This window comes from Anticarsia gemmatalis, chromosome 24 (assembly GCF_050436995.1).
Source record: "Anticarsia gemmatalis isolate Benzon Research Colony breed Stoneville strain chromosome 24, ilAntGemm2 primary, whole genome shotgun sequence".
In the NCBI taxonomy this organism is placed as follows: domain Eukaryota; kingdom Metazoa; phylum Arthropoda; class Insecta; order Lepidoptera; family Erebidae; genus Anticarsia; species Anticarsia gemmatalis.
The window spans coordinates 8,258,684-8,273,282 of NC_134768.1; the positions used below are offsets into that span (position 1 = coordinate 8,258,684).

General features: G+C 36.1%; 1 protein-coding gene across 2 annotated transcripts; it reads left to right on the forward strand.

The window, feature by feature from the left end:
* Window positions 1-451: 451 nt before the first annotated feature.
* gl (glass) lies at window positions 452-14,232 on the forward strand. Of its 2 annotated transcripts, none has more exons than XM_076130477.1 (11): window positions 452-567; window positions 3,429-3,657; window positions 4,574-4,770; window positions 8,509-8,626; window positions 9,490-9,624; window positions 10,037-10,291; window positions 10,611-10,754; window positions 11,136-11,353; window positions 11,782-11,865; window positions 12,068-12,172; window positions 12,465-14,232. In XM_076130477.1, exons 2-11 carry the CDS (start codon window positions 3,517-3,519, stop codon window positions 12,535-12,537), a joined length of 1,470 nt encoding a protein of 489 aa, XP_075986592.1. In that variant the 5' UTR covers window positions 452-567; window positions 3,429-3,516; the 3' UTR covers window positions 12,538-14,232. The 2 variants fall into 2 exon arrangements, with proteins under 2 accessions (XP_075986592.1, XP_075986593.1); XM_076130478.1 differs by having other exon boundaries at window positions 8,512-8,626.
* The last annotated feature ends 367 nt before the right edge of the window (window positions 14,233-14,599 follow it).

Below are 14,599 nucleotides of genomic sequence, written 5' to 3' on the forward strand. Positions count from 1 at the left end.
AAGTTAGTACTTCATAATATACGTGCCAACTCTACTTCATGCATATCTCATTTACAAAAGCTACAGCCATGCAAATTATATTACACAGACTACGTTCCATGTAAATAGAACCAATTAATTACTCGATTACTTATCTAAACATCTCTCCACCGCTAAACGGTCACACCACAGTAACAAAAGCTCCTGCGCGCCGCTCTCGGCCATGTTAACCCGATACGTTGACAGCTCACTTTCCCGCGCACAATATGTCATGTTTTTTTTTCAGTCGAGGGGTTGGATACAAACAGCCAATTACGGTAGGGGCGGGAGTGCACTTAGCACACTTGAAAAGATAGTTTAGTCACCATCAACGTGCTGTAAGGGCTCGTCCTCTGCCCAAAAAGTCAATATACATTTTTAATGTTTTTTTAAACGCGTGCCGGTGTTGCCATGGCGCATGCTTCGACGTTTAATTCAATTAGTGAAAGGAGGTTTTATGTGATACAGTGATTTGTGATGTGTTCCAATATATTTTGTTGTTATTAGTGAGAATAGAAGGATTTGTTTTGGATATTTACTTATTTTAAGGTTTGTATTCTCGTGTTAAGTTATAATAAGTTTCATTTTTAGTTGTAATGTGCCGATAAGTAATTTAATTAGAATGACAGTGTACGTGACAAATAGAAACAGCTTATAAAAATAACAATACACAATTACACAATAATTCCTTGTTAAATAATATTTTTATCTAATAACGCATATTATTTTTCAAGGACACAATCGTTATGAGCCCTGGCCGATATGCCTTTCAAAAACTGTCTATATGAGAGATAGAGCCTTCATTTTCCGACCTCTTTCCCGTTAACCTGATAGCATGCGCGTTGTAGCCGCTAAACATTTCAGGGGATTTAACTTCTGCGTAATGACATATTTTAACAACATTTACTATTGACTTTTGAGACAGAAATATTACATGGAGTTATAATTTTATTGTTTTAGCCTTTCCTCTAAAAAACAATCAGATATTTTCAGACTGCTGTTTCTTTCGAGGTCAGTCTAAGGACAAGTAAATAGTTATGGCAAATTTTCATTTAAATGTAAATAATTACTCTAATATTGAATAATAGATTCATAATAAACATGAATAATATTGTTATATCATTATCAAACTAAATAATATGTTATTATCCCCAGAATTTTTCCACGCGGTTCCATGCTCGATTCCTTGCCTGGGTATATGAACTATTTGGTATTTTTCAAATAAGCTATTATCGTTAACGTCCTTTGATAATTTAGATTTGTTACAAGTTACCGTTTTGTAGCTCTCACTTTATTTCATTGAATTTTATTAATTTATAACCGTGTGCGTCAGATGTCTTTAAATCTTACAAGAAATAGTTCTGAAACTTTCAGTACCTACCCAAGTGAGTTTTGAAATGTGCTTGATTTAAGGTATAATGCCTTTTAGTCCCACAAACAATAAACACGAAAGTGGAATTAATTAAAATATGAGGTGTGGAGTAGAGCATCGACCTGTGTCTGCTTAAAACTAGGTATATTATCAACGCAATAATATAATACAACATCACTGATTCAAAATATCTTACTATAGAAATTAGTCAAAAGAGTGGCTTTTCGTAATGCTTGCGTAATATTTCCTTTTATTGGCTCTACGAAAAGAGCGATCATTCAGTATTTAATCATGAATTTCAATAACTATTGGATTTTAAGTACTTTTAAGTGTAGTCAAGGACCCAAACCCACATTTTTCGAGTGCGATAAACTTAAGTACGCATCTCTCTTTCATTCCGAAAAAAGACCTTACCCTAGTGGGACAGTAATATGTTATTTTTATCTGTTATAACAAGCAAAGGTGACCATAAGATTAATAACAATGTACAGAATTAATTTGTCGAGCAATCCGCTTACTAGTCGCGCTAGACGGCAGACGGATTATGTGCTAATACTTAGCTATAATAATGACTCTGTATTTGCTATACGTGTTTCATAATGTCATTGTGAACTAGACAAAAGTATATTACTAACATCTCATATCGACATTTATTCAGAGCTTTGTTGCTGTTCCGCCAAATGAATCTGTACTAATACTAGCTGACCCGGCAAACGTTGCTTTGCCATATTCTTTCAGTGTTAGATAGCCCATATACCGAGGAAGGCTATAGGATATATTTTCATCACGCTACGACCAATAGGAGCAGAGTACCAGTAAAAAATGTTACCATAACGGGGAAGAATTTCACCCATTTTCACTAATGTGACGCAAGCGAAGTTGCGCGGGTCAGCTAGTTCAAAATAAACTGCAGAGAGAATAATTTGTTACTATCGAGACTTACCTATCGTCCAGACTGACTTGATTCTTGATCCAGGACTGATTTTAGACTAACCGTGAAGGAAAGTCCCCTTCACTAGTTGCACTCACTTTTCTGTAAAAGATTAGTATATGTTATCGCTTCTCGGCCTTTTAATTAAGACCAAAGTGTAGATCTATAGGACCTTGTAGTAAACGAACAGATACCACTACTTCGAATAAGAATCTCATAATACATTTTTCCGTATCTCAATCGAAAGTCACACTGTACAACTTGCTTAGTTCAAGTAGAATCTTTTTCTATGATGCCTAATTTTGGCTTCGAAATGTTTCCTATCAGTTATTCATCCGCATCATAAAACATATTTGTATTATCATCTGAATATACTTAAAAGTATAGCTAGAAAGCATTCTTAAGCGAGTAAATCGCTAACCTTTCGGTGATTGTAAAAAATGGTAAACTATCATTAAATAAAGGTCTATTTTAAATTCATAAACAAAACAGATCTATAAAGTTAGCTAAAATAATGTAAATGTAGTGTTTTGTCCGTGGGAATAAGCTATTTTAGTAGAAAGACACTTAACTTTACGATTTTTTGCTTGATTCATCTTCCAACTCATTGAACAATCCGCCGGATGCATGTGGCTACGCGAAGATTAGGAAAAATAGACCGCATTTCGTTTTTATTTCGATCACACCTCAAAGGGCAGGACCATAGGTATAGATTCCGATTTTTTTGTAGCCAAAGTAAAGCTCACTGCCGTTTGAGAATAGGTAACGGTAAACGTTTTTTCAAGGATTGTTTAAGTACTTATTTCTTTTCTATCGCAAAAACATACCATACATAACAATTAATAGTTAAAGAAACAATTGAAAGAAACTTAAATCAGTGCCTTATAAGTACTCTCTGCACAAATTAAAAAATATCTATAAAATTAAGACTAACATATCAAATGCTCGTTATCACTTTTATACAGTAGGAAAAGCTTGAGATTCTACACTGTCTTTGCTGAGAATTCAATCAATCAAAACCATCCAAAACTAAACTAAAAAGTCCGTAACCTACAAAAATACAATATCCAATCTATGTTACTGATATTACATAAAAACACATTTCAGAATGGCCACCAGGGACTACAAGAGGCGAAAACAGTGAATGCGTTGATCGCCGCCCCTTGCGCTGTAATATGCGCACAGAGGCGGGGCGATGGATTGCTACGTGCCGAATAACCCGCAGTTCGGGTTGGCGGACTACTGCGGAGGCTGCCACGGCCTCTGCTGTGACCCGCTACAGTGTACGTGTGTTGACACTCAGTTGAGAGAGTTCCCTGATGAAGACTGTTGTCAGGCAAGTGCTATATCTTCTATAGAGTTGTTTAAAAAGATCGTGATTGATAAGAGCTTATAGACAAAAGATTATCTCAAGGGAGAAAGAAAATAAACACATCTGTCTCCTTCCTCCATCGCGCAGTTGAGATGAATAAATTAAGTTCCGAATGTTCCGAAGATCGTTTTTTTCGAATTCCAAATTGTGAAAGCAAAAAAAAATGCCTGTGATTAGTGTAGAGATTCATCTGTTTGTAAGAAATTTCAACTGTTTTCAAAAGCTGGATAATTGTGATAACTTCAAAAAGCTCACTTTCAAAATAAAAGCCCTAAGCTACTGGTTAATTCCACATGTTTTCTGTTTCTGTTAAACATGTTTCAGATAAAATCGACATTAATATAAAGTTAAATTCTTGAGATAAAACTAATCAGTCATTTACTCGTAGATCTACGCCATACCCATGTTGGGCGTCAATAATGTTTTTAATATGAAATAATTACTAATTAGCAACAAATATTTGTGCAGTTTGGTAAGAAAAGATGTGCATAGGTATTTGGTATACCTAAGTATGGAATAACACGACACCTTGTGATAAACATATAAGTTTATGTGTGACTTGCAAAACTCAGTCTTTACTATGCCATGCGTAAGTTATAATACGGGAGATTCGTGCAACTAATAATTACTTGTTAATTTATAAAGGTACTCAATGATTAAGTATATGGAAAATGCATTTAAGAATAAAACCTCCATATCTCCAACCTACAACAAATTTCCAATGTAAAGTAGTCGTCAGGCAGGCGGTTACTCGTAAAATCATTATCCAAAAACCCTTTACAGCATATTTTTGACTGAAGACATGTTGTAACCGATACCACGTAAAGTGGGTTGAGGACAAGTAAAAGAATGTCAAGCTAAACCCCGTCTAACTTTACAGCAGGAACAAGACAACTGTTGTCCAGAAAATGGCGAAGATCTAAACGCGCTCGGAGACACCATCGGCGGGTGCGAGGCGGCTCTGTCGGGAGAGGTCGCCGACGGCTGGTCCGAGGACATGGGCTCCTTCTCCCTCCCCCCTCTGGAGCTCGACCCTCTACCCTCGCTGTTCCCTTTCTCACCGTGCTCTGGTTACAAGTGAGTGTCTTTTTAAAATTATTCAAAAATCTTTCTAATACTCATTAAAGTCTTTACTGAGAGTTGTGAGTAGCTCGTGAATTAGTATGTTAACAACAGCCGCACCGATAGATCGCTAAGATCAAGCTACGCTTATCGATGTTGTTCTGTGGATGGATGACCATTTTATATACAGCGAGTTTCTCCGTGTATCGGAAGGCACGTTTAAATATTGTATATAGCAACCGAACAACCGAATCAAAAAGTTAAAGATTAAGAGATTGTTTGAAAACGCGTTAATCTCAGAAGCTACTAGATACAGAATATTTATTTAAAAACATGAGATAAAATATGCATTTATTTTTAACGAGTGCAGCTCTAAAGCTTTGTTTTATAGCTCTTATATCTAGAAATGTAATTACTTATTTCTTGAGTCCTTGAATTCAGTAGTTATTTAAATTAAGAGATGGTTTGAGGACTATTTTGTTTACGACAGCTTTCATTTTAATACTATATTATTTATAAGTTTATTTCTTAAAGATCTGCAAAAAGCACATAATTCTGTGAAGACACACACAATCTTAAGAATTTTTCAAGATAGATTCGAATTAGCGCTTTTCAGAAAAAGTCTCGACCAGCATTTGGTTTACAGTTTGTCAGTCGTTAAAATATACGAGACCAAACGAATTCTAGCAAAAAAAATCCAGCACGTTTTTTTTGATCCACAATAAAATGAAGTATTATTACTTACCTAAGTATAAAAATAAAGTGAGTGTTTAGTCATTCAGCCTTAAAGCTTTACGCACTGTCGGCAGCCGTCGGAACACTTGATCTATGGCAACTGCAAATAAAATGAAAAGCCGGTTAATTTTAAATTCATTTGATATATCTGTAAAAGTCTGTAATAATTCAGTTTCAGGAGTAATTCGAGGCTTGAGACATTACTATCGTATTGACAAGTTATCACAAATCTAACTAAAGATTATCTTATGTGTATTATTTTATGCCCACATTTTTAGTTTCAATGAAGCTTTGTCAATTTTTAACCGATCGAGCTGAGACTTTGCATGCGAAGAACTACTATGACGTAGGCACCCTATAAGAAAGGATTCCACCCCTGAGAGCTAAAATAGGGGATGAATGTTTGTATAAATCCCCATAAGTTTTCGACTGATTGAACTGTAAATAACATTCACACATAGAATACTTTTTACGAGAAACTTTTTCACGCGGACGAAGTCGCGGGTGGAAACTAGTGTACCTATCTATCTAATATATAAAATTCTCGTGTCACAGTTTTCGTTACCGTACTCCTCCGAAACGGCTTGACCGATTCTCATGAAATTTTGTGAGCATATTGAGTAGGTCTGAGAATCGGCCAACATCTATTTTTCATACCCCTAAGTGACACTTTTTTTTTATTTATATGGCAAGACAATGTTTGCCGGGTCAGCTATTATCTTTATAATATTCACCGCGTTTATTATGATGATTAAAGGAAGTTAAAGCCCGTAGTCCTTTTATACAAAGATCGGTGGCGAAACGACAAGTATTTGAGCGGAACCTTGTTCTTCAAAGAACACGTTAAGTGTCAGAATATAGCAACAAGCCGTGATGCCACTTAGCTATGACGAATGCATATTTTTGAAGCAAGATAGGAACAGACGTAGGTAAACAACATAGGAATCTACTTGCTTCGTTACGCACTCCTCTCCTATTATGTCTTTGTTCTTCTTTATACATTCCTGGCAACGGTTTGCTGCTATATTTAGCCACAGCAAGTAATTTGGATTCGAATTATTTTGACACCATGTTGATTTGAAATCACGCAATAAAAAGAAGCAAATAATCAATTTCCGACAGAGACACTTCCATTTAAAATACTATGTGCATTGTACGTGTATTATAGAGTTATATAAAGCCTCTATGAGTTAACCCAAAGCGCGATCATTCTATAGAATACTATAGATGGTTGACTGCTAAATAATATTTAAACTGGGCGTCTTGGTTATTGTCTTCTCAGATAACATTCGGTAAGCCATGTTAAAGGTCTTTTGGGCGGCTTGAACTACTTTTACTACTAACCATAGTAACCATTTGATAGAAAATAAAGCTTTTGTGGTCTGTGAAATGATGTGTACGAAACACACCCAAGCTTCGCCATTTTTATATTTGTACAATGTAATAGAGGGCGATGATATTGCTATGTACCAGGTACGTCACCACATTTTGCCTGACCCATGAATCCAGTCCGAGAGGTCATGATCAGCAGTAGTATCTACCTATACACTACCGCCGAGGCCACAAAGACAGATAGATTCCAAAACAAGTCTTTTAAAAAAATCATCTGTAAAGAAGTTCTTTCACTGCCCAATCGGAAATTCATCCTCAAAAAGTAATGAGTAGGTTAGGTTGCTACTTTAGTTTAGAACTTTAGACTTTAGACCAAGTTGACACAGTTTGTTCCTTGCCCATTACTGTTACATTGCTAGGCAGGGGTTTCCTTCCGAATTAATTGACCATAGTGAGAGTTAGGGTCTTCCTATGCACTTTAGACATGTGTTAATTTTTTTTTTTGGTATACTAGGCATCATTAGGGTATTTTCTTTTTACGGTGGAGCAATTATCTAATATGAGTATGAAAATTTGTAGCCACTGTAAAGCCGAATTTAGGTAACGAACTGAATTAATGATTCACCGAAAAATATGACAGTTTCATAACGAAATTAGAACTACATTGTACATTTTATAACTAAAACCAATAACAGTGGAGTTCACCATGATAACCGTAGTTAAAGCTCGACTGACTGTTGTTAGCTTACTAAAACCCGAATGAAATTGATAGAGGCAAAGTATTGTATATTTTTTAATGTTTTGTAAACTTTAAATTGCAAAGAGCAGTGATAGCCGAGTGGTATAAGTTGACGCCTCCCACGTCAGTGGTCGCAGGTTCGAATCCGAGGCAACTCACCAACGACTTTTCGAAGTTATGTGTGTATTAGAAATAATTATCACATGCTCCAACGGCGAAGGTAAACATCGTGGGGAAACCTTGCATGCCGAAAATTTGTTTAATCCATTTATTGAGGGCATGCAAAGTCCCCAACCCGCACTTGGCCAGCGTGGTGGACTGAAGGCCTAACCCCTCCCTCATTACGGGAGGAGACCCTTGCCCAGCAGTGGGACAGTAATGGGTTAAATTTATTTTATTTTATTTATTAAACAAAACTGACTTCAGATGTATTTAATAAGAGTAGATTAATTATGCGTTATTTTTATGAACCATCTTCAAAATGAAACTATTTGAAACCTTTGACATTTGTATCATAAACAAATAAAAAACATAGTTGAAAGTTGTTTTAACCGATTTTTTTTTTATATGAATAATTTCCACTCGATAATTAGGTACTTGACAACGGTCAAATCTTTATGAAATGTCAAAAACACATTAAAATAGTGTAGAAATGTAGCGCAGTGATGACACGATAGGAACCGTATTTTCGTTGGAATCAAATTAGTACCTAATTAAATGTTTCAATCGCATGTAATATGTACCAATTCAAACATTATTTACGAAAAAATAGCCGTAGCCTGAACATTTAAGATGAACATTTTACGATTACAAGTTTAATATTTTTTCGTTAACCCGGTAAAGTACCCAATTAATTCAACAAAGAAAGTTATGGTTAACAAACTAAATTTTAGTTAAGCTTAATCACAGTTTAACATTCAGTGTAATCACTCACATCCCGTTATTAGCAGGAGCGGTGCGGGGGAATGCCGAGAGAGGGGCGGGGGGGAGGCTGCCGACGTCCTCCTCTCGCTGAAGCACGCCGTTGTCCATGGCGACTGCGCTTCCGAGACCGTCCACCCTCAGGTACGCCCGTCTCACTCACACCCACACACAAACACCTATCACAGACAAGGATAAACAAACTCTCATCATACAACTACGATATTTATATCGTTTTCTCTTTTCATCACGTACAGTTTTCGCGCTCTATCTTTCTCTAAAGGGGTGGTTAGAGAAAATTTGAATGGAAATTGTGGAAACGCAGGTTTCCGCCCCACAAGGGTTGCCATATGAAATAATTGTAATTAATACGGCATCTTGGATTATTATCGGGCTCGTTTATAAAGGGAAGTGTAAGGCTTCGACGGATTTATTGAAATTACAATCGGGTTCGGAAACGGGAAAGGTTTGTTGATAGGGGTTCTAACTGGAATTAATCACTCATTCACGGGTACAAAATTGTTTCATCACTGACTTTTATTTTAGTGAGGATTGGCGATTTACAAATTACATAAGTAACTGGCTGAGTATTTTTACAGATTTTGGGGTTCATTCATATTTTGAAGGGTCTGTCTTCATAGGTGTTTTACAGAAGCGTAAGCAAAAAATATAAATACCCATTAAATAAATTTAAAATTAACTGTACATCAGAAGTCATTTAACATCAAATACTAATTTATTGCTTTCGTTTAACGGCACAATCGCACATGACCGCTTGTAGGAAACCAAACGATGTAACAAAAGTCATGTTTTTTTTATGTTATGGAGTCTACAAGTTGCTGACTTTAGAGTGTAGACTCTATGAGGCCTTTGTCCAAATTTTGTTTATACACAAAGATACGAAGGCAGAATTTTAGTCTTCATTCATTAAGATTTATGCAGGATCCACGTCAATCCACTATCACCCCTGATATCATCCTAAAAAGTTAGTATTATGTGTTGTATAGATGATGGTGAACGGCGGCGGCGGGTACCCGTACTACGAGCACTACGGCGGCGCCCCCCTCTTCCCCACCATGAGCGTCAACGTCTCCATGAACATGACCATGCATGGGTGTCCGCCGGAACAACTGTGCTCACAGGTAATATACCTAACATAGAGATTATAAAACTGATGCTCTAATATTTCATTCAGTGCTGTGTATTTTTGTCATGATATTCTCTGTGATTCGGTACTCGGAATGCGAACGTTAAAGTCCTTAGAACATACAGTATTTAGCATCCATAATTCGATTTTTATAGAATTCAAAGAACACGTAATGCTGTCGGACTATTGTTTGATCTTTCGGCAGTATTGTCATCCATCTTAACGAGTTATGAGCATGATGGAATAGGGAGTGTGCTTAAGTATTGCAGATCTGTTCATTGTACCAAATATGGTCGAGTCGACTAAAAACCGGCTACTGAAACAAACGTTATCTGTCGATAACGTTTTGAACTACTCTTTAAATCAGACAGTACCTGTTATGAAAGACAATATTTCTTCTTTCGAAGGTACAATGGAACCAAAACGCAGCAACTCCATCAGTGAACGTGGTGTACCCTCAATCACAGAACGTGATCAGCTCGTCCTCCTACCCCTCAGCCACTTACTCCTTCACGGCAGACTTCAGGACTCCGAACCAGAGCGACCCTCTCATCACAGCTACTTCCACCTTCAAGCCGTTACTACAGAATCCTCAGAAACCAAACCCCAATTATTCTATTTTTCAACAGAAACCAAATTTTCCGCAGAAGACTTTAGGACAGGTTAGTTGTAGCACTATACTAAATATTTTTATTAAAGTTTTACGTACTAATTCTCAATGGAACTACGACTTACCCATGAGAGTAAGTTATAAACTCACTTTAGAGTTGCGTTATGATTTTAAATTGCAAAGTTTCTTTATAAACTATATCTCTTCTGAGACCTCTATCAAAACACTATCAAAGAAACCTATCGACTTTAACCCTACATTTAAATAATCTGCCAAAATTTCTAACTTTGTCGATCATAAACGTAAATCCATCCATCCAGTCTTAAAATTGTGCACTAAATGAACTAATTGCTTTATTTAAATCTTAACAGACATTAAAACGTTCTCCCAAGTTATACATGGAGACGCAAAAGGAGCAGAACATGGGTAACGGATACATCCTGAATCATCAGGGACAAATGCATCCTCAGGAATACGGGTACACTGCGTGTGTAAATGCTGCGGGAAAAGTGCAGGTAATTACTTAAATAATTGCTTATTATTCATGTTTAGTTATTTCACGATAAAGAAAAATGTGATCTTCTCCCAAAGCATTTCTTCCTTAACATAATATCAGTTAGAAGAAGTTCGACAAAATTGTCCTCGTGATCCTAAGCCTTACTTTCGTTTTATGTCAATTAACATTCGGCTAAAAGTTTATTCTTTGATTTTAATTGCTGATGCCATCTGTTAACGTAAACTTTTTCTTTTACGACAAAGAGTCCTTAAGATTCCCGATTTAAAAATAGCTCTCATTCTGTTATTAACAAATAGTGAAGATAGTTTATGTCCGATGCGTTTTTTAACTTTTCGCGATACGATAGACATCCTTGTAATAACTCTCTCTTGGCACCCAGGTGGGAGCTCTAAGCGGTTGTTCAGAAGACGACGAACAGAAACCAAACCTGTGTCGTATCTGTGGCAAGACGTACGCCCGTCCCAGTACGTTGAAGACCCACCTTAGAACACATTCAGGAGAGCGGCCTTACCGGTGTGGAGACTGCAACAAGAGTTTCTCACAGGCTGCTAACTTGACTGCACATGTTCGGACACATACTGGACAAAAGCCTTTTAGGTAAGAAATCTTTGATCAGCACTTTCCTGATCGTTCCTTTGTTAACGTTTGATCAATTCCTATCGAGGTTCCTACATCTCGCGATAAAAATCGTTGAGTTTCTTCCATATGAACTCATAATCCAGGTACACTGATTCCAGAGCAATAAACTCTTCATGTCAATGACCCATACGCTGCTTGTCCACTGTTTTGGAATGGAATCGTACGGACTGTAAGGATTTGTTGCTTTGTATTCATTTCTATGGTACTGCATAACATTAGTCCACTGGATCGGCATTTCGACGCCACAGAAATGTACACAAAGTGACATGCGACAGATCTTTACTGTCGTCTGTCTGATTCCGACGCAGTAGACGCGCAGCTTTACTTCTTACTCCATTCTTCAGACTATTACCTATGTAGCTAACTAATCGGTTCCTTTTATCTAGGTGTCCGATCTGCGATCGTCGCTTCAGTCAAAGTTCCAGTGTGACTACACATATGCGGACACATTCCGGAGAGAGACCTTATCAGTGAGTCTATACTTTATTTACTACCTTTTTATTTCACTTAGATAAGTCTTTAATTTTATGACTTTCAAGACGACCGCATTAAGAAAGTCAACTTATGCTTGAGTAATTATTAATTTTAAAAGTACCTGACTTTTTTATTACTACTTATTATTATTACATTATTATCATTTAAAAATAAATGTATTCTTTTGTGCTTCTTTAGGTGCAGATCTTGTAAAAAAGCATTCTCAGACAGTTCGACATTGACAAAACATCTGCGCATCCACTCCGGGGAAAAACCTTATCAGTGCAAATTGTGTTTACTGAGGTAAGAAAACATAATAATGCAACCGTGCATACCTCAAAATTCTTGGACATATGCATAATCTACAACCCGTACTTTGCCATAGCATGGTGGACTCTAGTCCTGAACTTTCCTTGATTACAGGAGGAGACTCTTGTCCAAGGATCAGATATAAATGAGTTGAATTTATTTATTTATAATCGTTCAGTGGCATTTATTGCTGCTACTCTAAATTTCTTATAGTCTTCTTAAAAAATGTATTTACTGACCTGTTACTTCTGTATATGTAATGTGTTACATTTATTTTTGTCGCCAGGTTCTCTCAGTCAGGCAACTTGAACCGGCACATGCGGGTGCACGGCAACATGTCGGGCGGCATGCTCGGCTGACACTTGGAGAAGTGCGGCTTCTCCGCCGCCGTCTATATGTAACCACATCAGAAATCAAGGCTTTGGCTACTTGTATTTGATGCTCCCTCCACACATTCGTCCGACAGTCCCAACGTAAGGAAGGTTCATATCTGACGCAACATGCGCCGCGTAATATCGGTCGCGTAACGCCAGTACAGACAAATGTATAGAAAAGCACTTGACCGTTCACACTCAACCGATGATGTGTCGTTGCAAATCCCATACTATTTAGGCTACGCCCGACGCTATCCGTCAGAAGTGAACCGTCCCTTACGATCGATCAAAATATATCACGAAAATATAATCTAACTTGCACGAACTATCTCGCCACACGTGGAAGGTTGGACAAACACTTGGACTTGGACGAATGTGTACAGAGACCATGTTCTTTCTGTAGGGGTAGGTAAATAAAACAACGATATCGGATGTTGCCATCACTCTAGCTTTTTTGTGGGCGGGTCCTATGGGATAGTAAAGAATTTTGATAACAAAGTAAAGAGATCATAACCCTGATGGTATTAGAGAAACCCTGTAAAGTAATTACCCACCTGGTATTATTATATTTACCAACAGAAAAGTTTTTTCACAATACAAAAGCGTTTTGGAATGTAAAAATTAAACTTATCACGATAGATTTAAGTGTGCTTATATAATAAGAAATAGGAAACCTACACAATTTTAATGTTACGATTAGGTACTCATATTTTGTAAGTGTACTGTATCAATTAGTTAGCAGCAATATTATTTGATACAGAATACTAATAATGTAAACAATTGGCACTTAAACGTAATTCGTTTTGTAAATAAAAACAGATATGGCCTTATTTTAAAACTTGGTAAATCAGTAACTATTAATTTGTAAAATTTCTGAAGTGGCTTTGATTTTACTTATATATTTTATTTACATGGAATTCCTTTCACCTATGATCAGTGTTATTTAGAATTAAAAAAATATACACAAAATTACAATAAAATTACTGCATATAACAGTATGTGTAAACGCAACATTTAATATCTTGCAGTTTTTATGTCGTGTTTATAAACGAATACAGAACAATCAGTGCCAAGGTTTTAAAAAGGTAACATTATCTAAGTGATTCTAGGTATCAAAGAATTGTACGATGCAAAACAAGCCATTTAATTATAATTATACAAACGTGTCTACCCATTTATTTTATTGTAAATAGCTGCCTACTCTAAGTTTTATATAAGTAATGGAAACGTTCCAGTATTAATTGATCTAGTCATTAAATAATTAGCCTGTAATTAAATAAACCAACTATGTTACTAGATGGAGAATTTGAAAAATTCTATTGAACTACATATAAGAATAACAGCATAATATTCAGTTTATATAATTTTCTACGACGTTCGATCAAAACAAATCGCAAAATATTTGTAAAATATATTATTTTAGCGTAATCTGCAATTTAAAACAGTAACTTGTACAAGTTGCGGAAATAAATGTTTTTTTTTTATTTTATTAATTAATCTGAATACAGCAACTTAGAAAAAACCGATTTGGAGCAACCGTTCGAGTCATTGGTAAAATAAATTGTTGTAACCTACTAAATCAGCTTTAGTACTATACCAATTGATCAGTATTTTATTATAAGTGTACATTATAAACTACGAATTGTAAATTAAACGCTTAATAAAACAAATCTTACACAAGTTCAGAGTTTTATTTATTTCTGATTTTCAAAAAACGCGAACGTTTTCACTAAAAAACATTCACCTCTTTCAGTTTTTATTACTTAACTGCCAAATATAAAAAAAATACTTACGTGTCTGCGTAGTTTCTTCGTCTACGTATGCCAGACATTTCGGAAAATGATTCTAATTACATAATTGATTGTAATGAAAACTGTGCACAATTTCACTCTTTAAATATTTCCGCTTGGCGCCGAAACTTCATGCTTGACGCTCTATGCAGTGTTGTCAGACTTGTCAGTTTCTTGCATTGAATTCTACTACTTAGTCTTAGTTATTTGTCTTTCATTCAATAAATAAATGTAAATACCTAAAAATAAACAAATCT

Excerpts from the sequence above, each read along its gene's own strand:
- gl (XM_076130477.1), top strand. The coding sequence starts at position 3,517 with ATGGATTGCTACGTGCCGAATAACCCGCAGTTCGGGTTGGCGGACTAC. Across the intron at positions 3,658-4,573 it reads CTGATGAAGACTGTTGTCAG|CAGGAACAAGACAACTGTTG; the intron begins GCAAGTGCTATA and ends CTAACTTTACAG. Across the intron at positions 11,354-11,781 it reads ACTGGACAAAAGCCTTTTAG|GTGTCCGATCTGCGATCGTC; the intron begins GTAAGAAATCTT and ends CCTTTTATCTAG.